At 37.6% G+C, this 26,285-nt stretch overlaps 1 protein-coding gene across 4 annotated transcripts in view; it reads left to right on the forward strand.

Annotated features, from left to right (window-relative positions):
• The window catches only part of TMEM156 (transmembrane protein 156), a 29,122-nt gene extending 6,684 nt beyond the window's left edge, over positions 1-22,438 (forward strand). For 2 of the 4 annotated variants that reach the window (XM_090139559.1, XM_031588476.2), the window contains exons 3-7: positions 918-1,169; positions 2,957-3,064; positions 5,865-5,969; positions 12,437-12,540; positions 21,222-22,438. In XM_090139559.1, the coding sequence (XP_089995685.1) occupies positions 918-1,169; positions 2,957-3,064; positions 5,865-5,969; positions 12,437-12,522 (551 nt within the window). In that variant the 3' untranslated portion in view covers positions 12,523-12,540; positions 21,222-22,438. Of the gene's footprint in view, positions 1-917; positions 1,170-2,956; positions 3,065-5,864; positions 5,970-12,436; positions 12,545-21,221 lie in introns of all 4 variants that reach the window. The other 2 variants (XM_031588477.2, XM_031588478.2) reach the window with 2 other exon arrangements.
• Positions 22,439-26,285: the final 3,847 nt, after the last annotated feature.

Consider the following 26,285-nt stretch of genomic DNA (forward strand, 5'->3'; position numbering starts at 1 on the left):
ACTAAATAAATTTTTGTGCATATAATCTATGATGTCCATAGTTTAGTGGCATTTCTTGTTTAATAGAAGGCAGCACTGAATAAGGACAGGCCCAGCAGTATGAAACACTGAGCAACATCCACAGTCTTTCAGAGTAGTAGCAATATGTTCCTTCTGTGCCTTATGCACTTGCAGTGTATCTGAAAACATTTGGAGGAGTAGAAGCTTCTGAATTTTGCTTTGCTAACATTGCCAGCAACAGGAGCAAGAGGCCAAGACCTGAATGCGAGAAATGCAGTTCTCTTAAAACTGCATCATTTCCTTACTGAAAAATAGAGCTGTCCTTCCAAACGTGGAAAATACCAAAACAAGCAAATATGTGGACAAACTCTGTTCTCACTTATACACATACAACTCTAACACTACTGACAATGTCTCATTTACCTATATTTGTTGTTGACATTCTACAAGCCTCACAGCTTGTGGTTTGAAATGAAACAAAGGCTTTCTGCAACTAATAGCACATGAGCTGGATGTGCACTGCAGATGTCTATCACTGTACAGCTTTTATTGTTTCTTTTCTTTCATAGCTCAGTTATTTGCTTTGTTAGCTTTGACAACACATGGCAAAGCAACAACAACAACAAAAAGATTTGAAGCTAGTTATAAGATAAAAAAAAAAAGGCAATAATTGGCTGGGGAAATGTATTTTGTAAAAATAATCAGTATTCCTCATAGCTGTTCAGGATGATTGCACATTACATCCTTTTGTCCATTTTATTATAGTCAGTAATGTAAAAATGCACTATTTATTTTCTTAAATAAGACAGAGAAAATATTTTATTGCTCTGAGAGTTGTCTGTCATTGTATACTGTTATTTAACAGGGTTTTTTGTTGTTGTTTTGTTTGTTTTTTGGTAAATTTGTTGTTCCTGTAGCAAAAGACTCATCTGAAGTGAACACAGAAGATGCTATTTCTTTTTATAAATATTTTAATTTCACCATGCTTCATGCAAACGAAGAAGTAGAGCACAGTACCTACTACAGTCTGGAAATCCACATCAACAACTCCATAGTCAGAGGAAGAAATGCAGCTGATGAATACCTAAATCACTCTTGTCTCATGGATATGATCAATGACCAAAAGGACTGTATGAACATTTCACTGCAACTGAAGTCTTACGTGGAATGTAAGTTACAAAGGAGATTTGGAAACAATTTGCAACTTGCAAAAAATTTGCAGTAGGTAGTTATCTGCTTTCAGCAACTATTTGTAGCTATTTCACAACAAAACAATGCAATTTTGATCATCCCTTAGTAAAAGACCATCATAAGTAGTCAACTGACACATTTTGCTATGTTTTGTTGTTTTTTGGTGGTTTTTTTTTCCTAGAAACAAGGCAGAAAAATAAGCGTCTGTAAATGTTCATATTTTTTTTTCTCCACTTAATGATGACAGACTTACAAAATGCATGTTTGAAAGAAGCTGGAATTACATTTTTTTCTTTTTCCCTCCCCCATAATGGCATAATTCTGCTGTCTAGAAGGTGAATTAAACAATTCCAGTTAACTTTGAAGGCAGAACAACCATTAGACAAGTTTGACTTTTCATAATGTTGTGCAGCAACATTCTACTTTCAGCATTACTTACAAAAGAAATATTCCGCTGAGCTAGGTTTAGTTTTCCCAGGGGACAGCATGACAGCTATTTAAGTTTCTCTTTGTGGTACAGGAGATTGCCTGACCACAGTCAGGCCTTCCAGCCCATGTATGCTACACTTTTCATTGGGGAATTGCTAAATCATTGCATTCATTTAGTTTTTTAAGGCAAATGCATTTTATGCTATGCCTTTGCTGGGAAAGTTAAGTGTTTTCAAGTTGGATAAACCAGTGTAAAATATTTCCAGGTTATATCCTAGTAAAGAGAGGGCACTTTAATTTTTTTGTTTTAATAGGACTACATATGAGTATAGTTTTCAACTTGCCCACTACATTCAAAGCTATGATCTCATCACCATTTCCTAATAGTAATTTTAAGTTATCGATAAAAATTAACAACTATTTTGCTTACTTCAAAACAAAGCTAGAGAGGTACACAGAGCTTTGACTGGACACTATTGGCATGCAAGCCAATACAAGTTACTAAAAGACGGAGTACAGTACCCTGTCTGAAAGGAGAAGGCCTAAATGACTTCTATAAAAAGTACTTTTTAGTTATGAATTAGGAGGGATGAACTGTGCTTACTTGAAAGCCGTACTGGTAGTTACCTCTTGACTTCTCAGAGGAGAAGGCATTCAAAGTTAGTATAGGTCTAATTATAGTATTCTATACCAAGAGAGGGAAAACAGTGGTTTGGCTGTAGCCAGTAATTTGATTTTATGAGTCAGAGTCAAATTGTTGTTTGTTGTTTTTTTTATAATATCTTAAATAAGACAATGTCAAAGTATGCATTAGCATGCAGTGCCAAAGAGGTTTCAAAGGTCTTTTGGGGAGGAAAGTTCTCCATGCCCTTCCTCTGTGGTACACAGTGCAGGCTTGCACTAGGTACTGAACTGATTCCACAGGAACGTGGGTTAATTTCTTAGTAGCCATAGTCTGAAAGAGCAGCTTTCCTCCTGCACACGCCCAGACTCTCACCAATTCTTCCCCAAAGTAGCTTTTGTTAAATGAATTCCCCATAGGTTTTCTATGGGAGGTATTTTCTTACTTTTTAAAATGAAAATTTCTATGTGTAATATTTTTCCTTCTTTGATACGTGAAGATGGACCAGGAAATTGAGTGCCAGTAGAGGTGAATGTTGAACAGTGAATAATTTTCTTCTGTGTCCCATTAAAAAGCTAACAAAGAGAGGATATGTATTTTCCTTGTTTTACATTAAATATAAATGTTGATCTTTGAAGCATTTTCTTACTGGCTGAGCTGCATGTAAAATTGTGATTTCCAGCTTAATTTGATTTCTTTACATTTAATGAACAGATCCAATGTGTATGACAAAGATCATATGGCTCACTATGATTCCAGTTGTCATTGTCATGACTGTTTCAGTTGTCATCTACAAAATAGTCCAAGAAAATGGCCAAAACTGTAAGTAACAAGTTCATTTACATGAAACTAAACATCTACATTATGAAAAATATAATAATCAATAGCTTTGTTATTGTCTAATGTGTTTCAGACAACAGTATTTTAATCGTTATGTGGTAGAAACTTCTGGAATACTCAGATGATTGATCCCTTTCATCTTTGAATTGTGGATGCAAATCCAAGCTTTTCGCTGCTAAATGAAGTCTGTTTGTTTTTGTTGTGTTTTTTTTTTTTTTTTTTGACAAATACTGGTAGCCTCTGGTCTTTTGTCTAAATAACTTCTGGTCTCAGACTCATTTCAGTAGATGAAATGAATACAGCTGATCTTTGATGTAAGTCTTAAGTCTTAAGCCAATGACCATTACAAACAGATTTAAACACCCCTTCCTACTCAAAGCAATTCAAAAACTAACACCTCTATGGAATAACTTGTTCTTTTGAAACAGAAACAATTATTTCTACACATTGCCTTCATTGAACAAAACAGGCTCTTCCTATGCAATTCACTGGAGACAGAGTCTGAAATTAGGATTCACAGTATTTCTTCTAGCAATACACCATGGATAAGCAAGAATAAAAGTGTAGGAGTACTCTAAGCATGAGACTTTTGGACAACCAAAATAAAGTCCTCTACACAAAATCTATGCAGAAAATTGACCTCTCATCAGCTGCTGGTCTTTATTTTTTTTATTAGAAGTCAGAGCTATGTGGTACAGGAAGCACACACTTTCATCACTGTGAAAAGTTATTTAACCTCTTACCTAATAGAATAGCTTTCAAATGCTTTTCACAGCAGTTTCCTGAGACTTTCTACTTGTGTCAGGCCTGAGTGGCTAGGAAGCTTCTTGAGAACCAGCACTTAGTTCCTATTAACAGACAGATGTCCATTCTCCTTGTAGTTAGGAGCTACAGAATGGAGATCTTGGTCACAAGGGTAATAAAAAAATGATAAGCTACACGCATTCCCATTATCATCCTAACTACATCCACAGGCAGATTTGTAATGAAAGAGCAATAGGAGTTTAGTTTTAAGGACAGCTGAACAGAAGGCAGAAGAGTGCCTACACACAAGATGTTTCTATGATCAGAATGTTTCTGTGATTTTTTGTATCTCCATAATGTAAATATTTTATGCATATATTTTTAATTAATAAGCGAAACAATTGCTTAAAATGACAGCCCCTCAAAATGACAAAACAATCACCTCATCATATTATCTTGGTTAAAATGCACGACCTTTTATTTATTGCTGGAACCAAAGTCTGAATGCTATTTAATGTATGTACAAACTCCAAGAACTGTAAAATAGGTCTTTATAAGTGGGCTATTAAATGCTCTGGTTTGAAGGACTTTTATTTGCATTTTGAAAGCTACCACAAATGTCACGAGTGTGATTGGTGTGATTGTCTACGCTCTGAGTCATAACATCTCATTTTAATGCAGAGCTGCTAGTAGTGATGATTAACAATTTACTACCTTTACTCTTAAACACTGGTTTTCTATTAAATGCAAGTTTTTCAGAATTGTAGGCACAGGCAGGAAAGAAAAGATGCCCTTTGGGGGCTTCTGATTTCTGATCGGTTTCTACAGAACATTTCCAGTTAGTAGAGGAATAGTGTTTTTATTAGTTAAATTTACAATTTATAACATCATGTACAACATCAGTATCTTACTGGCAAAAAGACAAGCACATAAAAATTAGATTTGAAAGTTTTATTCCTTATATGTATACATTATGCCATCTTTAATCAAAAGTCTACGTACTGCTTTTTTCAGTGGTGCCTGAAGAATCTGTCAGAATATTACTGTGTGCCTAAAACAGCTGCTATGAATTTTTACCGTCATAGTTCAGTCAGTACTTTTTCTCTTAATTTCTGAGCACTGCTAAAATCTGTTAAGAAATGTGGAATTACTCATTTCCTCGAGACATTCCAAGATACTCTGTTTGACAGATGCTGAGACTCTGAAACATTAATGAAGTTATTTCCAAAAGTGCATAAAATAAAATAGCCAAATAAATTTGGAGGAGGTTGCAACTGATCCATGACAAAGGAGCTAAATTAGAAATTAGTTCTTTCACCATTATTCTTCCAGTCTTGCCTTAAAGCCAATTCCAGAGCTTCCTTTAACATTAACCATTAGAATACAGACCTAGGACTTCAGCATATTATATCTCACTTGTGTGTTCACAAAATACCATGACCTAAACAGTGCCAATTTTATGAATTGCTTAAAGATGATTTTTTTTTTTTAGCATTTCCAAAATAAAAATACTGGGGCAAGTCTGTTGTTGGATGCTGAGACCTGGACTTTTATCTTTACAGATCAGTGCTATTAAGATCATCTCTACCTTTCTCTCAGTGATACAGAGCTTGTTCTTACACTGCGCTCCCAAAGGTGAACACCACACACTAGCAAATAAGCTGTAGGCTTCCTAGGATGCCAGTACACTCAACTCTAGCTATTCCACTGTCAGCAGTGAGATTCTTTACCTCCACTGGAACGTGCAGAGTGACTTTTTTGATAACCTTCCAAAATTTTCTCAAGGTACATGCTCTGGAGGAGGAAAAGAATAATTTGAAAAGGGCAAGCATAAAGACATAAAATATAATTTGGAAAATAAGAAACATCAGGCTAAGTTTTTTCTCAAGACCTTATCACAAAACATTCCTGTTTTTTTTTTTTTTTTTTTAAATGCGAGATGTTAAACAGTTTAAGTATAGGGTGTTTACCCACTTTCCCTCTAATGACTGATGCATATAATTTTATAGCTAAGAATATCTCATTTTGTTTAAAACAGATTGTAAGCATAGAGGAGCAGCAACAGTTTCTACTGATCAATGGAAAAGTGGTTCCAGTCATGATGTAAGAACCATTTCTGCTACTAAAGTTCATCTATTTTCTGGTAGGTAATATAAAATGAAATAAAAAGCTAACATCTTGAAACATGGAGAGTACAAGAAATGGTTTTGAGTCTTTCCTTCAAGGGATGCCTCTGTTTTGTTCCAGAGTTACCCTGATCCTATGAAAAACTGATCTGGCTTGTGTTATGAAAACATATTTATATCAGAAATAAATAATTCTCACAATGAGTCTGTACAATCACATATATTATATGGGAATGCTTCTGTCAGTCTCCCAAATGATTTACATTAAGGACTGTTCTCCTTTGTTGTTTTGTTGTTTTTAATACTTCAATTTAATGGCTAGTCATGTTGTGTGCCATATTTAAAGTCTTGCAGCCAAGTACTTTGTTAGTGTATGGAAAGTGTACACAAGTGCAATCATGTGTGTGCTGTATGTATTTATGACTTGACAAAATCCGCTACTAAAGGATGGGATGGACAAAGATAGCAGAAAATGGCTCAGAGAATGTCTCTGCTGGCACTTAGCAGTGCTACGGAAAAATTCCAACAAAGTAAAATTTAATAGTTTCAGATCAGTATTAAAGTATGGTCTTCTGAAAGTATAGTGTGTTTAGCACAGATAAATTAAGGGGCATGGCTTAACTCAAAGTTTTAGTTGCAGAAATTAGGATTTAATAATAAATCTGTGTGAGGGTAAATTAGCAAATATGGCTCTGAGTGTTACTGATATTGCAGGAAAAGTCACATGCTTCAATAACTTCAATCAATTCTGGTTCCACAAAGGGAGCTCTGTCTTTTCAAGGATAAACATAAACATGAAGAATAATAGCTTTGAACGAATTCAGAACAAGAACAGCTACAGAGCCAGTAAATGAAATAAATGGTTTTAAATTTGTCTAGGCTTGGGTGCCTCACTGTTTGTCCTGTCAATTCTTGAAGAATTAGAGAAAACGCAATTTCCCTCTGCAACTCAGTAACTCATGGCATTTCAATTTTACCTAGAAGAGAGTGAATATCTCCCTGTCTGTCTGAGCTCTCCTGGGAGTACAATTTATACTCCTCAGTTTTAAAGCACAAGCTACCTCTAAGGTATATTTATGAGCTCATTATTTTCATCCCCCAGGAAAGGGATTATCTCCCTGACATCTTTTGTCTTTGTAGCTTCACCATACCTGTTTTATTAGCACAATGTCATCTTTAGTGCTGAATATCCAAAGGCATTTTTGATTATGAAATTTTATGGAAATTCAAATGTAGTTTTATTGTACTGAACAGGAATCCCATATTGGTTTGTTGTTCTTACTTCCATGTTCCTCCTGCTTCAGTCTATACATTTAACTCATAATGATGCTTAGTTGTATAGACTGCAACAATGGGCCTTATTCTAATCTGATATTGATTTCACACACTATGATTCTACTGAATCCAGATAATTTCCCAATTTATACAACTTAAAGTAGAATCAGAACCATATGGAAAGTGTTTACTTCATTCCAGCTCCAGGATTTGCAACTGTGATAGTAGGTTATAAATTGTGAGAGGTTACTTATTTGACAGCCCTTGATAGTACTTAATTTATCATTAGTATATAGCTTGAAATCTAGAAACATAACACTGAGATTCACTGAAGACAATACAACCATCCTGGAAATACTGTAATGAAAATAAACAACTCTGTATTACAAGGGGGTGGGAAGGTATCTCATGGATGAAAAGATGTATAGATACTTCTCAAAGCATTCAGAGTTCAGAAAGGATAAGGAAAGCCAAAGAAGGAAACTCATACTTTGAGAATAATTCCTTAAGCAGACACAATAAATTAGTGGCTTAGTATCAATGTGTTACTACAAACAGATAATTCACAGCACATACGTAAAACTGTTATTGCCACTATGTACATGTATCATTACCATCCGGCCCAGTGGCAAGGAGGAAAGATCTACAGTATATTCTCCAAGGGGGGACTGAAATAATAACTAATATGACTTAAGAAAATCATAGTATTTTAAAGGAATAGGCACATACAGTGAGTTAGGGAAGCTTTAGTGTGTTCTTCTGGTCATGAATGTAGATTGTATCATGACTGTTCTGTTAAGCCAAAAGAAGTACGTACAGAGTGGTACACGTTATCTAGACTTTGGATCTGTCATTACATTTTTGTAAAACATTCCCTTGTATGGTTTAAACTGACAATGCAGTTTCCCTTTATTCAGCTGCAACAGCACAGGATGCTTTTTGTTCAGTGCAAGAAGTTCTTTAAATGGCTGACCTATATTTCCAGACATGGAACATTTTCATACTGGATAGGATTTGACAGTAGCAGTTCAAAGTATAGATGAACACAGAGCAAGAAACTGATTTTTATGACAGAGAATCTTAGGGAGATTCCCACATCAGAGGCTTTTATTTCAAGACTTCCTTTCTTTCAAATTGAAGAGGCAGTAGAAAAGGTTTTGGAACAGCTTAATAAATTAATAATAGCAATTATGAGTACTAGGTAGTATTCCCCAAGGTGTTCTAAAAGACCTCAGAAACTGCTAAATTGTCATGTGTGACTCATTGCTTAAATCACCTTGATTCCAGCAAAATGGAAGGTGGCTGTACTTACGCTGCTCGTATACCTTTTCCTTAATCCACTTTTGCCAAACCACTTAAATACCTTTTCCACTATTAGCAACTCATTAAATATTGCTGTGCTCATATAGATGTATCCTAAAAAGAATTTAAGCCTGGGGGTGTGGTACGTAATTACCTGTTTCGAGTAGAACAGTGTGTATGAACTATATACTACACCATTAAAAAAAAAAAAAGAGAAAAAAGGAAAAGAAATAGAAAAAGAAAAGAAAATAGTTTCATAAGAAATATGTATTGCATAAATAAGGGGTTTAATACCAATGAGTGAATCTGCCTGGCAGATTCGTATAGAAGTTTCATTAATGAAAGTATGTGGGTTAAAAGATACAGTGCGAGTTCATACTAGAAGTTTACCTCTATAAATTCCAGATCTCATTTTTCCAGCATATAAAAAATGACATTCAATTTTGTCCTATTTTGAATGCAGCATAAAGTCTGCTGAAAAAAGTCTTCTTCCCACTTCTGTTCTTGAAGAGTACAGTACAGAAAGGAAACCATATTGCTAATATCATCATATTAGCACTCTACAGTCTTTGTGAGCTATCTTAGTTCAGACATAATGCCTGCTACACTGCTGAAATTGTGTCTCACTTCTCTCATTTTCAGCAACACTCCACTGACTCACAAAGTCATACTTCGGCTCATTACATTTTGGTATACAAATACAGGATTCCCTGACTCAATCTCTGAGTCTGCTCACAGTAATGCAAAGTTAATTCCAATGTATGTTTTCTTCTGATTATATTATGACACTCCTGGCTTTCAGCCATGCCAAATTAATTCACATTCATACTGCATTTGCCAAAACAGATTTTGAACTTATCCCAGTCACGGTGCTGAGTATTCCAAAGACTGTACTTATTGAAGCAGTAGCATTTTCAATTGAGATTTCACTAGCATGTGAGTTACAAGATGTATTAGTATGTTCACATCTGTGCTACTTATCTGAAATCTTAGAGTTATAAATTTTTTCTAGTGAAAATGAATGTAGCCCAGAGTCAGCAAATGCACGCAGCACTTGGTTACTCCATGGTTCATTGAGCTCACTGGTAGTTAAGATCAGCATCAGTGTTTTGGCCTCTATTCCCAGCAGCAACGGAAATTCCTCCTGAAGGCTAGGAGCCATTCCCAATACAACAATAAGAGCAGAAGTTACCCATACCTAGGGGTCAGGCTGCGGCAGATGGCCAGCAGTTCATGTGGCTTTTGCTGCTGAGGAGGTGTGCTGTGTTTCTCTTAGGGGAACAATTTGTGGTCAATTTGAACAAAAGCCACCAGCCTGTGACACAGAGCTCAGTCTTAGCATAAAGTGTAACACTTAAAACTATCCAGTGAAGCAAGAGACCAGTACATCAACATTTATATCTACATTTCAAATGGAAAAGTAATTCTTAAAAAGCCTAAAGTATGCCAGTAAGAAAAAAATAAAAATAAAAGACAATGCATTAGCAAATCTGAGTGCATGGCTTGACACTCTTTGTTCAGGCTAAGAGAGATGGAAAAATAGAAGAACAGCATAAATGCTGCAAGCAAAGAGAAATAGTTGCAGTTCTCAGATACAGAAATTTTGGACACTTCAGGAACATAAGAAGTGGGGTGGCTTGTTTAAAACACATGCTATAAAATGCTAAAAAAGACCTTCAGCTACTAAGCAATTGAATGGTAGTTTTATAACTCATTCTTAAAGAAGGTCAATGCAGGATCACAGTGACAACCAGAATTTGGAGAATAAAACTTCAAATTTTCAGGCCTGCTGTTGTCTTCTGGACTATTTACATTTTGTGACATCCATAGCATCTGATATAAGCATGCTTTGCAACTATAATTTGCATGAAAGAAACAAGTAGGTAAGTTGCCCATCAGTCATTTGAATTCCTACATTGCTTTCCATGCTATCATATTAAAATAATAGTTCCTAGCCTACAAGAGTAGAGGAAATGGGCCACATTCTACCATCTCTCTGAGGCACTGCTGCAACTTCAGGTTAGTTGACAGGTTGGAAGTAGAAGCAATCCCTGGCTCAGTAGTGTTAGGGCTGCCATCCCATTGAATTCAGATTCAGTCCTTGTATTCTGCAATACATTTTCTTTTTAGCACGAGGACAGACATGATACAACTTCTTCAGCATTAATTAGATGCAAAGCCAAGACAGGAGAGATTTGCTTAATCTTGGCCAATTGATGCATCACATATTTGATTCTGATCCTTCCCAGTTAGTTCCTGACATAGCTGTTGTCCTTGCCATTGTAACTTAGACAAATAATGCTGGGAAAAGCAAAGCTTATTATGATGTTTAATACTAAACACAGACTTGCTCATTACAAAGATGCAACATCTCCAGAGAAAAAAAATGTGAAAGTTAATTACCACTTAGGGTATTTTGCTGTTTCAGAAAGGAGAATAAAACCAAGAAGGAACAGATAATCTTTACGAACTTTTATAGCTCCTGTATGCTTTCTGTAGGGTGCTTTAAATGAGTGGCCTTTTCTTTCTCTGTTAAGTTTGCATGCATGCAGAGTAGTGTTACACATAGGCTCTGAAAGAAATATAAGCCTACATTCTCATTCTTCCGGGGTTCAGCCTGAGGGTGAAATAAGATCCGTTTTTAAAATTTGCCCTAGGTTTATTTTAACTTTATTTTTCATATTCAGTTTCTTAATTACCAAGATCTAAACTCCACTTTTTAATTGGTCAGTTGATACAGTAAGTGAAGAAGAGATGAAGCTAAACATATATTACATTCTCTTGTTATAAACACAGCAGAAACCCACTTGTAAGTTTACTGAAGTCATGAATTGTCAGAGACAGGGTGGACCTGAAGTTAAACTATTTTGGTTCTACTTCTTCTGTAGTTCTTTGAAAAATGCATTATTGCATCAATAACTCTGACTTCATTAGCCTAGCAACGCTATTTCAGTCTTTCTTTATCTGTACTCCAGTAAGATACTGTATCAGCATATTTACTGGCAGTGTGCTAAAGGCATCATTGCATCACTCCCTGTTTCTGAGGTGCATGATGCTACCTCTTTTAACTACCATATGAGACCTAGATACTCTCCCTGAGCATATGACAAGTTATCTGAAACCACATCAAATATTCCTGTGTGACAATCATCTGGGCTATCCTCATATGAAAATGAATTGGAAAGTTTACATTCTAAATTTGTTTCTTCTCAACCAGCCAGTGATAGGTTTTTGTATTTGGGGAGCATTACAGTTAGTGTTACAGCTGGAAAGATTGTCATGGTGAAAGTGGGAAAAGAAACAAGCAGGAAGGAATGCTCACCTGTATCCAAAGATCTAGATTAGCAGGAAAGACTCCACAGAGGAAAGACCTTCAGAAAGAGATCCTTCCCCAGTGGCGGCCAGCCCTTAAATGGAGTCTAGGAGAGGTGCAGCCAGGCTTTGCCTATGACTTCTGGTCAGATAGCTGAATTGCCTTCACCTGTGCTCCCAGGGCTGACTCAGTCCTTTCCTCAGGTGATCAATCAGTGGTTCAGGCCGTGACTCAACAGTTTCCATACAGGGAGACTTTTAGTTAAACCCAAATTTGCATGTATTTTCACTAACAGTAAACTTTTACGAGCAACTTAGTTGCCTACCTCCCAGCTGCTTTCCATAAAGACTTCAGCCTACTGTAGTCTAAATAGCATGCAGAAGAAGTGAAATACCAGAACATGGTTAATACTTGCAGGACTTCCAGACATACATCTGCATCTCTGGACACTGAAATCCTATTGAAAAACTGGTTATGCACCTCTGTCTTGTAATCAGATAGCTCTCAATGATTTTCAGACTTGCATATTCAAACACTCTGCAGATGTATTTGCTGTTTAACAATGTGAGTTAAAAATATTTTAACTTTTAACAGTGAAAACCAACGAAGAACCGATTTCACTTACTGCACAGGCCATAAAGATACTGCCCATAATTCCTGAACAAGAACACTGTATCTGAGTACATCAAGTATTGAATGTACGTAAGTACCTTACAGTGCTCAAATTTTTCTGTTTGCCTCGTATTTTTAGCATTAGTATTAAGCAAACACAGACTCACAGAATCATAGAATCGTAGAGGCTGGAAGACCTCTGGAAATCATCTAGTCCAACCCCCTGCTAAAGCAGGCTCCCTACAGTAGGTTGCACAGGAAAACATTCAGGTGGACTTTGAATATCTCTAGAGAACAAGACTCCACAACCTCTCTGGACAGCCTCACCCAGTGCTCTGCCACTGTCATCAGTTCTTTCTGATGTTTGTATGGAACTTTCTGTGTTACAGATTGTGCCCATTACCCCTTGTTCTGTCATTGAGCACCACTGAAATGAGCCTGGCCCCTTTCACTTTGAGTCCTGCCCTTTAGATATTTATAAGCATTGATAAGAACCCCTCTCAGTCTCCTTTTCTCTAGGCTGAACAGTCCCAGGTCTCTCAGCCTGGAGATGCTCTAGGCCCCTCATCATTTCTGTGGACCTCCACTGGACTCTCTCTAGAAATTCCCTATCCTTAAACTGGGCAGTCTAGAACTGGACACAGTACTCCATATGTGGTGTCATCTGCTAAAAAAAAAAAAAAAGTTCTTACATCTTCTAGCCAAATATATGAGATGACAAACAGGAAAATGTGTTTTGTGGGAGCTAGATGGCAAGAAAACAAAATCAAGTTTCCTTCTGGTACCAAGAGTTATCTGTAAACTAATCTGTTAGTCTTTTAAGTGCTGCGTACTCCTGAAAGCAGCAGTGCTAATTCTGACTCTATTTTTCTGGTATAGAACATTGAATCCTAGACATCAGCAATTTGCTGATATTTGTTTCTGACAAGGGCAGAGGAGAGAAGCAGTTTTCAAATAATTTCTGGAAATAATCATGTGTTTGAAATGATAAAATTCACAAAACAAATAAATTAATTGTTCTGTCAGTAAGTGACAAGAAGTTGGTTTCGGCTTGGAACCAAAGCTAGTATACTGTTTCTAACTTTCTTTGGCTGTTGTATTCTAGTAAGTGCTTCAGGAAGTCAAGATTATTGGAAAAAGTCTGAAAAAAAAGTGCAGTGAAGATATACCTCTTCCTGACAATACCTGTAATGCCTAGAAACAGATTACTCAAATAAATAATACAAACAGACTAACATCAATTTTATAAACAGGGTTATGGCTATTTACATAGATTTATATTACTTTTTATGGTGACTTTTTAAGGCTAAAAGTGTAAGAAATTCTTCTTTACATGTATTTAAATTGGATGATGTATTTTCAAAAATGAATCTTTTCCACATATTAAAAATATTGATGTATGCTTTGGTTTTTTGTGCTTCATATGGAACCATAAGCAGCAAAGCTGTGCACTGATAGCAGAGCTAAAAAAGCAATTTGGAACAGCAATGCTGGCAAATAATAATTGATTCTAGATTCTTTTTTTTCTTATGAAAGAGACTAGCTGGGTTATGGGGCAGCATATTATCACAAAACTACAGGCAATTTTTAAGTGGTTCCCATCCATAGATCTTATGAGAACTTACAAAGATGGAAAGTTGACATTGTTACTGTTCTAAAATGAGGCTACCAAGAGATAGATAATGTGACTTGGAAAGTCAGAGAGGTGATGGATGTCCCATCCTTGGAGACATTCAAGGTCAGGCTGGATGGGGCTTTGAGCAACCTGTTTGAGCTGTTCATTGCAGGGGAGTTGGACTAGATGACATTTAAGAGTCCCTTCCAACTCAAATGATTTTATGATTTTATGATTTTATAACAGGTGAGAGACCTCTCAGATCACTTGAGTTCATCTATTTGCCACTTGGATGTCATAAGTTTTCTTAGACTCCCATCAGCTTTTCTGTAGGGCTCCTTCTTCCTTTCTGCAGGAGATCCAAACACTTCAGCATTAGACTTTCTATTGTGCTCACAAAACTTCGTATTCTAGAAACAAAATGTTATGGTCCATTCCCATGCATATTTAATGTCTGTGTTCCTGGAGGTGGAGTAACCATTCAGATTGATCTGCTGGTACCTCTTTTGCTTTTATTCTCTTATATATTCTGTATTGTATTGTAGAATAGAAAGGAGGAATGGAACAGCTTTGTAGATGTTCTAATCGGAACTCTGTGAGATAACATATGAGACTCAGGACACTTTTGATTGAAGTAATGTCTTTGTTTAATCTCTGAGCCTGTCACTGAAAGAAAAAGATTAGGTGTCTTGAGAAACACCAAATAAGCTTGTTTCAGTGCTGTGCTGTATCAAAACAGTCTTGTTTTCATGGTCATAACATTCCTTCAGAGGGACTGCTGGCAGCCAGGTGAAATGAATGCAGTATGTGGGATAAATATTCAGAACATGATTATTTAATGTCACAAGACATGGGATGGAAAAATTATTTAAGAGTGTAGCTGGAGAAGGACTTACTTGTGCCTGGAGAAACAAGAATTAGATCTGCATCTCGTCTTTCATTGCAACTGGATTTTGAATAACATTTCTCACAGGAATAGACTCAAAGCTCAAGAAAAGTGCTTTCTGTTTCAGTCTTGCTTCAATTCCTGCAAAGAAACACTTCCTCCATCCAAAAATGCAGCTCATTACTACTTATGTTTGTGGGTGGATCAGTAGCTAACAACACTGCAGTTACAGCTTGCAGTAAATCTTGCTGGCTGAAAGTACATCGGGTTTCTTTGGATGTGGAAGGAGGCTGTGATCTACTTCTCTCATGAGTGCTAGGGTCATTATTAAGTCTGTAGCGCTTTGGTCTTTGGTAGCAAGGACTAGTTTGCTCAACAGGGAAGAGTTGGCTGCATTAAAGTGCTGTGCATGAATGCCTAAGTACTGAGACTGAAAAATAATAAGATTATTAATTTCAAAGAATTGACAAAGCCATTCACAGATGTGATCAACTTGATAAAATCTGATTGGTTTCTTTGTTTCACAACAAGGGTAGTGTGGAGTATCAGAAGCCTCTTGATCAAAGAGCATAACCTTTCTATCACATTCTCAGTTGGTTCCCCAAAACACATGGATTGCAAATCACAAATACAGGAACTTGGAGTGAAGCCTGTAGAAAAGAAGGGTTCTAACCTGAGATAAAAATCTGCCAGAGCTCCACTGGTGATAGTGCTCACAGCTGCCCTTCTCCATATCTGACTTCAGTCCTAACGATAAAAGTTACTACAGTGCCTGCCCTGGATCTGTGAGGCAAGTTGGTAACTCAAGAGCCATGAGGTTGTGTTCCTAAAGCTAATGTGTGCCCATTCCCCTGCATGCACATAAGCTTTTAAATCACTTGTGTTTTACACTTCTAAATCTTGGCAGCCCAGGCTGTTGGATGAGCTCTCAGTTTGGCCAAGGCACCTTCTCTGGAGTTGCACACTTTATAGAGGAACACATTTGAAAATACCTCAGCTGCTGAGGTGTATTTCAAGCAAACCACTTTTCTTTGAGTGATGCTTTTTCTGGATTCCACGTAGCTGAATCTGCTTGTAGAAAACATCAACCACAGCACAGAGTGTTTATGCTTTTTCTGTAATGACATTAGCTACACAGTAAGTGCAACACAAGCTGTAAGGAGCAGGAAATAAGTAGTCTTCATTTTGTTTGTTAAGATTTCAGAAAGGAAATCTCATTTTTAACAAACAACATTGCATTCTGCGTCCATCATTTTTAAGATGTGAAATATAAGTGGATTTTTTGTAGTGCCCTATATCTTAGTACCCTTGAGAGTTCTGAAATGAAGGTTTGATAAGATTCATTTTTTAATCCATCTATTTTACTGCTTTTAAATCTTCCTGGGAAAGACATGATTTAAAATGTTGTGGAGACAGGAGGAGATCTCTGTTAGCTATGTTAAACTTTGTCCCCAACATGCTCTATTCCTCTTGACAACGTACTAAATCAAAGTAAGTAAAATACGGGTGATTTCTTTCTGAATGCTTAATAAAATGAAGTCTGGCAGTGTGGTGGTAACCAATGGACAGGAAGTAATGGGGACTATGCATATCTCTAAGCACACACATACCAACAGGCACACAAGAAAATATTCAGCTGATAGAACTCTCAACATCTTCTGCATCCTTTGACAAAGGAGAATCTTTTCAGCCTAGGTAACTTGAATATCTCTGTATGTTTTCAAGAAAACTATTATTATTACATTTGAATGCTGAAGTTAAGAATCCTTCTCTATTTCTGCCATCTTTCATTAAACCACCATACTAGCAACTGTCCTGAAAAAAAATAAATGAGTGAAGTCTCTCAGGTGCTGTAAGACAGTTCTCTGTTTATATGTGACAGTTGTAGATACATTTCCTAACTGCTGTCAAATGGTGACATAAGAATTACTGCAGAGTTCAAGGCTGCTGTTTATTTGGTTAGAAAGCATGAGCGTTTTATTCAGGGCAAACGTTTGCATTAGGAGGCACTGCTTTTCAGGGGACAGGATGCTAGAATAAAGCCCTGGAGACCCAACTTCTTTTTCAGTCTCTTCTGGTGACTCCTCATTACTAATTGCACTGTGACAATAAATGTTTGCTCCCAGCTAAAACTAAGAGATTGTGTTGTGCTTTTAACTTATGAAGCCCTACTCGCATCAACTTGTACTCTTAATGAACCCTACTGGCATCAACTATTATTTTTAGCAGCTCTAAAATGCTATGAGATGTTTATCTGGGTCTGTTGCTTTTTTCTGTTTGTTTGGTTGTTTTTTTTTGGTTTTGGTTTTTTTTTTCAATCTGAAGTGTCAACAATGAATATTCTTTTCTGTTATAAATAAAAAGACAGAAACAAGAAGGTGCATTGATAAGCAATCCAGGAGAGCAGATCAGAAGACGACAGACTGAATTGATATATTAAAGCTAGGCTTCCTTAACTTAAAAAATTCAGCATGACAAACCATAAGGAAACTAATATTTCTGAATGCACCTGATTCAATGACAGTTCCCTAAAACAGTATAGGGAAAAGGATTATTGCAGTAAGAAATAAAAGTGAACAAATAAGAGCCAATTCACTGTGCTCATTAGAACAGCCCTATATGTGGTGAACAAAGGTACTTTTCTCCAGCTGTGTCTGTGTCCATCCCTTGGTGGTGGTCTGTCCTCCCCAAAGCAGATGCTTCCGGGCTCGCTGGCCTCTCCGATGCCACAGGCACACTTCAGTCTTGCACTGATCAGAGCAGAGTAACAACCACACATGTATGGTTTGGAAAGTATTGTGAGCCCACTCACAATTTTTGTCCTCTGCCTTTTTAAAGGGAAGCAGTGTTGTATTCTCTGTCTCAAAAGGAGCATTAAAGGATTTCACAGCTGACTAAGGACAGAACAGTGTTCTGCCTTATTTGGGGAAATTAGAGGCAGATACTGAACTGACAGTTCTTGTTTGAAGTGCTGTCATTTTATGAGGGAAGGGAAAAAGAAAAGGAAGGAAGGAGGGAGGGAGAAAAGGAAGGAAAGAGTGGGGAGAAGGAAAGAAGAAAGGACTGAGGGAGGGAGAGAAGGAAGAGAGGAAAGCAGAGAGGAGGAAAGGAGGAAAAGGAAAGAAAGAAAGAACAGGAAAAACAGGAAGAAAATGGAGGGAAGAAGGGAGAAAGAGAAAACTGTCTTTCTGTCAACTGTTGTGGACATTTATTATTATTTTTTAACAGTGTCCAGTGTCATGCTCTGGGCTGTCTTTATATCAAGTTCACACAATTTGGTCATTGTTACCCTAAGCACTTTATTTACTGCATCCGTCTCTTTGACAGTCAGTGCCCCAAAGGACAAGATGAAATAATCTTACTGTCCTGCCTCCCATTAATTCTCTTAGTAAAAGTGGTTGATGTGTCAAAGGCTGCATAATAGCTAATGAAAGTTCCACATCAGCAATTGCCAACAATTTTAGTGTGCTTCCTTTTGCCATCAGCACTTTCATCTCTCTTTATAGAGAGCTTTCAGATCCTTGAATACGTAAAGCGCTTCACATCTCTGTATTTCTTTCTGAGTGACAGATAGCTGTGTAGTTAAGCAAGACAAGTTGGTCTCCCAGTGAATGTATAATTTAAGGCACAATCTTATCTGCAGGTAAAATGAATTACAAAATTGGAACATAAGGTAGATGACAGGTAACTGACAGGGAGGATGCACAGGGGAGGAACATATATGGCTAAAAAGATGAAAACCACTTTTACAAAAATAAAAGAAGTTGATGTATCCTTTTCCTCTCTAGCAGTCCAAAAGCATGTGGACATGTCACCTCCCATGCAGCACAAGAGATCAGCAAGTAAGCAAGTAAGCATGAGACAATTTGATTCCTACCCAGCTACATTCAGATTGGCATCACTGCTGTCATTTCCTAAGGATATCTCCTTTCCCTAGCAACGTAGAAATTCAGCTGTACAGAGTCCAGTCTAATACCACACTAACATCTAATTCAGTGCTGGTCTGTTTAGGACATTACCTGTGTTTGGGCTGAGGTCCCTTCTGCCTTCCCAAAGAGGTATTCAAATATCTTCATTGCAGAATTTAGTAGCACAAACAGATGGGATAACTAAAAATAGTTTTGCTTTTCAGGGCCCTGGGCAGCCTGATCTAGTGGGTGGCAGCCCTGCCCATGGCAGAGATTTGGAACTGGATAGTTTTTAATGTCCCTTCCAGTCCAAACCATTCTGATTCCTTGATTTTCCTTATGTGATTGTGACTTCACATAAATGTTCTCATATCTAAAAGAACTCCTTGTTGTATGTCTTCAAGCAAGACACCCACACAAACAACAGAAGACACTAATTATGCAGGGGAAACAGTGAAACTGTTCAAAACATTCTAGCAGAGGAAGCACAGAGCAAGTGCGCTTGGAAACGAGAGTGAGATTAGTTAGGCTTTTTTTGCAAATTGTGTTTGTAAAGAACAGTAGGTGTGATTTCAAATTGATGGAATCCTTCTAGATTTTGAAAAGCATCATTTGAGTGCTCAGAAGTGCTAAGTGTCTGGTGATTAGAGCCATAATAAAATTGGATGTGATGACGCTGAGTTCAGCCACATCTGGATTTTCCAGTTGGCCATTCTTGGAACATGAAATTTTATTTATGTATTATGCTTTCATGAATCCCTGTAGATAACAATGAAAAAAGATTTATGCCCATATGCAGTTTTAAATCCATTTGAGGACTACATGAAGTTACTTGATCTGATATTAAATTATTATTTTTTTTAAGTATCACAGAAGATAATTCTCCTACTGTTTCTGCTCTTGTAATAGGTTCAAATCTTTATTACTCATTTAAATTAAAACTTCTTTTAGAAAGAAAAAGCTCACAGAATCAAACTGCTGAGCACATTCCAGGGTACTTGGCATGGTTATTGGTCTCAGCTTAAAGTGCACACTGGATGTGTTTTTCTCCAAGACTGACATTTGGAAGTTTTTGAAGGGAAGCAGTCCTGTGTGCTTTCAGAACTGGACTGTAACAGACACTGTACAGTCTGTTTGAAACCTCTGTTCCATTAGCTGGCATCAATTTTTGATGCATTGTATCCTGCCTACACATTTGCTAGATTGCTTCAGCAGCTGCTGCCTCCAGTATGATTTCACAGCCAAAGAAACACTTCTTATCCTAGTTCTCACAGCGTAAAGGAAAAGAGAGACAGATGTTGTTATTCAGCCCTCAGCTACATGAACTACCAGAATGGGTGACAAGCTGCATTTGCTTTTTCACTCAGTTGAGAATAAGTACTAAAGAAATGCTGCAATTTTTTTCCCAAGCACTTTATAGTTTCCTGAAAACTAAAACTGAGCTTGATTTGGATCTGGGCATTTTCACATCTCTTCTCTGCATCACATGCGGCTTCAGGAGCGGCAGTCCAGCTTTCAAAAGACTGACTGATGATTACTGAAGAGTGGTTTTCATTTGGGAATGTGGAAAAAGCTGTTCTTATTTCTTTATTTCCAATTTTGTCCTGCTATAAACAAGTATTCTACGTGAAATGAAATTGGGCACAGGTCTGCAAGTTTTCATACTTAGTAGCACTAAGTAAGAATTACTTAGATAACTTCTGAACACTCTGCAGCAGGTGGATCAGTTCACAAAGAGATGTCCAGGAGTTGACAGTCAGAAAGAGTCTGTGGGATTTAGGCAGATATTACACAGAAAACTCCTCATCTTGCTGCCAGGAGAGGCGATGAAATAACTGATCAAGTTTCCACTCTCAAGGAGACAATCACCACCTACCTACTTTAAAAGAGAGTTCCACAATGAACTCTATGGAGACAGCAGAAGCCCAGTTTGAAATACTTTACATCTTACTGGCTCACTGAGCTGGGTGTGTGTGGCCAGTGCTCTCCCATGCAGCTTGTCTCTCCCTGCTGGATGCTTTAGACAGCCCCATGCTGCCCTGAAAATGAGGGCCTGTGGATCTTTCTGGGTTTCCTCTACCCATGGACCAGGTACCTAAACCATCATTCTATTGACAGGTGTCTTTTGTAGCTTTTTACCTCCAATCTGGTGTATATCTTCTATGTAAATAACTGCTTAGTTAGATTTTTTTGTTTTTTTTCCTTTTTGCCCTTCTTTGCCTTTTGTAATAGAGGAAAATTAATTACTGTAAATGTGAAAGAAATGTAGCATTGTGAAGGGCACTGCATTGACATTTAAGAAAACACTGCTTTTTAACCTCCTCTTATTTCTGAAATTAATGTTTTCTTTTGTTTCAGGTGGTACCATATGAAATACAATTTCTATTGCATGAAAGAAAGAAACAATACACCACAGAAGACCAGATCTCTATTTCCAGTTTGGGAACTCTGTTATCCATCTTTTTAGGAGAATGCCAGCTGTGCAGTTTAGTTGAGAAGCTTTATTTTATCTAACAGAACTACTTGGTATTAAGAAAATATGAATAATGAACGAACACACTTTGCTGTAGAATCAACTTCATTTGTAAATTATGGATTCCCATCTATTTTCTCTTCATTCAAGATTTATGCTTAATCATAAGGTCCTGAAATAATCCATGCAATAATTTATTTTTCTAACTGGGAGGAAATTTATATTCTCCATAGAATAAAATACTGATAAAAGATCGAAATCAACCTATGTTTTCATGAAATGAGTATAGTTTTCAGGTGACTGAGATGCGAAAGAAAGATCATTTCTAGCTGTTGAGGAAGATGGCCAACAGAACACAGAAGGAGAGAGTTCTGCAGTACATTTTAATTTCTGCAGCAAACTAGGAAGGCATTCATAAATTCTGCAACATCTCGGGGGAAAAAGAAAAAAAAAATGTGGAAAATTTGTACATTTGGCTTAAATCCACTAAATCATTATTATTGTTTTATTTTATAAGCCATTAAGATGCCAAATGGGTTTTGTACTTTTTGAAAAATTGCATTTCTATTTTTTGGATTAGCTTAGGTCATTAGTATTCAAACTCATTATCTCCTGGAACTTTTCCTTACTTTCCATTTATTACTGCTCCTCTGAGCATAATGGAGCTGTTTGGGCTGAGCAGGGTCCCAAAGTCATTCGGCTCTAACACGTTATTTGTGCGTATAATCTAACCATAAATTAGTAGGCAGAGACAGAAATTGCAGAGCTAGGGCTTCAGACTCCCTTGTGCTAAATCCATCAGGATGAACAGATTGTAAACTGCCCATTGCAAATATGATATGCAGCAATTTAGCGTCACGTTAATACTTCATAACCTTCATCCCTTACATTTATATAGCTTTTCCCTCCTGAAGCTTTCTGAAATTGCTTCTCCAGCCACTGCACTGCATGATGCGGTTCAGATTTAATAGGAATAGTTGTGAACATTAGCTTCAGAATAATTTGAGCCCATATGGTTTTTTTTAAGTTTAGTTGTACAAAACTGTAGCATTTGTTTCTGTTGTTTGTTAACATCTTGTAAAAAAAAAAAGTCAAAGAAAAATACTGACTTTCTTGATTTAGGGGCTTTTCAGTTTCATTGCTTATCTATGGTAATAACTTAAAGCTTTTCAGAAATGGATTTTTTAATGCAGTCTATAAAATAAACCTCCACCCCCCCCCCTTTCTGTGGAACCGCTACTTACAATGGAAGGCAAATACCTATCGAAAGTCACTGTAGAATTGCTAAGGCCATTTGAGTCAGTTTTTAAATGCTTCAGATGATGGCACTATCTATCACTCTTCCCCTTCAGTAATCCTGGGATTTTGGTGGTAGAGTTAGCCCTGCTCCTTGTGACCCCAATTTAATTTCCTTTCTCCTGTAATTTATTTCTTCTCTCTCTTTCTTTTTTTCTTTTTTCTTTTTTTTTTTTTTTTTGTTGTTGTTGTTGCCTATAGCATCTCCCTTTTTTTCTCCTTGGAGGAAGAAATTGTGACTTTATTACCCACAGTTATCCAACAGCTTTCTAAGTGTTTTACTACCTTGAAAGTTTGCATCTCCTGAGTTACCACTTTGAGACACCAAGAACAAGAGAAATCTTTTAATCTCTCTCTTGAGTAGAGCTTACCTTGCTTTGCAGGTAGGATCCAAACTGTAGGAAAGCAGAGACTCTTCTCTCAGTCTCTCACAGGACATGTGCCCCAGGCAGGTTGGCTCTCTGTTGAGCTCACTCCAGTTTACTGATGCTTCACTCCCAAACCAGATACAATCACGTAGGAGAGGTCTCACGAGTGCCAAGGTGGATTATCAGCTCACTTGAGCTACTGGCAGTGCTCTTTCTAATACAGCTGAGGAGGCTGTTAGCCACACCCAACTTGCCCTCCACCAAGGCTTCTTGGTCCCTGTTAGAGAGCTGCTTCCCAGTCAGTCTGTGTGCTGGAGTGGTGAGACAGTTCTTCCATGTCACCCACAAAGAACCATGATTCAAGGGTGCGTGTATATAAGTTCCCTTGACTTCCTCTCCTGGATAGAAAGGTCATGCTGTTAAAGGCGCCTTTTTATGAGGGTCTTTTTGCTCATTACTCTTTTTCACTTCTGCATTTGAAAAGAAAAAGCTTTTCTAGGTTTTGAGAGTGTTGTGAGAATGAATGTTTTTGCCATGGAGGCCATCTATGTGTGGCATGGAAACAACCAGGAGAAGCTCTGTAACCAAACTCATTCCTGGGCCTTGAGGAAGGATCTGACTTATCCAGGGCAACCTGGTTCCTGCTGGTGATGGAGCTGGCACAGGCATAGGCCAGGCTGCTGGGCAGGGGCAGGGGTACGGTGTCCCCCTGAAGGAATCACTCCTTGGACAGTTTCCTGAACCTGTTCACTTTCACTGAAGGAATAAGGAAGGGGCTAAAAAGCAAGTGATTTGCTTAGTCATCTTAACCCCCTATCTTCACCCTGGGTTTTTTGAAAACTGAACATGTGAAGAGAGGAAGGCTGTCCTGGTGCAGCCTCTCAGGCACAAGGTGAGGGATAGGAGGAAGAACCCCAGAAGCTGGTGGGGGAAGGAGGTGTGCAGGTGAGGTGGAGCTGGATGAACAAAAATGACGGAAAGGCAGAGCTGGTGGCATACAGGAATGTGTGAAATAGTCATGGGGTGAGAGGGAGAACTGATGAGGGGACTGAAGGACAGATGCTCTGTCACCTTAAAAATAAGAATAGTAAAGGCTGCTGATACTGTGAGATAAGCCAGGGCAGTATGAATAACAGTTTTACAATTCTAGTAAATGGCTTGAGAGTCATTTAAAGATGTGTAAAAGTTGTTTGAATTACCCAGCATTCTCACTTTCATTTAAGTGACGCTGTCTGACTCCGGATCTGGCACTCTTTCTTGAATGCCTTTCAGCTTCACCCTTTTAGCACAGAAGAGGAATAGCTTACATTTGTTTGAGTAATGTCTTCACCCCTTCCTCTTTGCAGCAGCAGCAAATTCAGTTCACTAAGAATTACGATTAGGCCTTGCAGCAGACTTTTTAGACTCCTTTTGCCCATTATTGTACTATTAAAGAAGAAATACTCTTTCACTCCTTGGATAAAATGTTTGAAAGGCAAAATGAATAGCTGGTGCTCTTTCTTGAGTCTATTAGAGCATCCATCCAAAAGACAGTAAAGAGAAGCTGCGAAAAGGAGATCAAAGTGGGTAGGCTAATAAGTTCTTAGCGGATCCGTGCTCAGAGACTTTTGGGGTACAGGTGATAAAGGAAGAATGAGCACTGCAGATCTAGCACAATCAAATTAGCTGTCTTCTTTCCTTTGAGCTTCACTGCCTTTAATGTTCTTGTCTTTGCCTTACTTCCTTCAACTCCACGCAGATTTTTCTTTTACTTCAGAAGTGCTGTTATTCCAGTTCTGCTGGAACTAATCAGATGTCATCTCCTGTTTATTTTGAACAATGCTGAGAAATTCTTTGAAAGACTCTTTTCTCTAGTCCAACCTTGAAAATCATCTCTGTTTTCAGACAGTATGCCCTTCTTTGCCTTTGAAAAATCATCTTTCCTCTTCCATCTGTTTAATACAGGTCAATTTTTGACATTTTATTGTCTTTTTTTTTTTTTAATGCAAAACAGCACGCCATCAGCAATACAATTCTATAAACACTGAGCACTGTGAGCACTGAGGTTGGTATCTGAGCATGGAAAACGTACAGGCTGCACAAAAAAGCAGCTGTTCATATTCTCATATTCTCAGCAACAAAGGTTGACCTGAAACAGAAAAAAATGCGTCAAGTCCAGAGGGCTTTCCAGTCAGACTATGAATCTCAAAGTAGGTCAGACTGGCTGAGGGTGTCACTTTAAGCCTTGCTCTCAGATGGTTTTTAAAAGAACTCAGGAAAGTAGTTTTCCACTCTTTACATTTTTTTGAGACTAACAGAAAGGACAGGGCTGTCATTTGAGATAGAAGCAGAACGTCTCAAAGATAATCCGATGAGCAGGGTGACTGCTTGTGTGCTAAAAACCACTTCTCTGATTCTGGAAAAAAAAAAAAAGGGGGGGGGGTGAAAATCTGTATTTGTCACTCAAAATATTGCGGGGTTTCAGACTCATTCAGATTATTGTGAATTCTGACCCGTGGGTGACACTGGAGACATTAAAAAGATGTCAACTTGTAATAACTGTAATTTTGTATTATACGATGAAAGCGTATTTTAGAGAATGATATTCAGGGCTTCAGTGGGTGATCTAAGCAACATGAAAGAAGTAGAAGAGACAGTTCTTTTGTGTAGCTGTCTGAAGCAATGGATGCTGGAGTGTAGGAGCAAATCATGGGGAAGAGATGTTTACACATGAATAGACTACACCCTAAAAGGCAGCAAACAAATTACAGCTTGCTTTGTTTGCAAAAAAGAAAGAAAGAAAGAAAAAGCAAATACCTTGTATATTAAAAGTATGGTAAGTGACTTACCTCATAGTTTACTTTGCTGAGACGTGTAGTAGTGGCTTATCTGTGAGCCTGTGGGTGCGCAGACATTGTTTTAGTTTAATCTTGGTATATTTCTCAGCCTAGTGTTCAAAAGCCTGTGTGTCCAAAAGCTTTCCTTTCTGTGTGCAAAGGTGTACTCAACAGTGAACAAAATGTCACAAAAACCCAAGCTGCTCAAGACAGCAGGCACTTTCCACAATTGAGGCTATTTTTTAAATAACTACCTAAAACCCAGTAGTTCAATAAATGCCAGAGCACACTCACTGTACTGACTAGGAAAAAGGTGAAAGAAGGAAGAATTTCCCATGAAAGCTTATGGCAATGTCTGTCTCTGTCAGGCTCTCAATAAAATCCCATTCATCAATCCAAAGGTATATCACAAAGTCAGAAGTACTTCACTCAGTTTGCTTCCCATCATGTTATTCTTTATAACACTTTT

Source organism: Phasianus colchicus, chromosome 4 (genome assembly GCF_987193195.1).
Source record: "Phasianus colchicus chromosome 4, bPhaCol1.hap1.1, whole genome shotgun sequence".
In the NCBI taxonomy this organism is placed as follows: Eukaryota; Metazoa; Chordata; class Aves; order Galliformes; family Phasianidae; genus Phasianus; species Phasianus colchicus.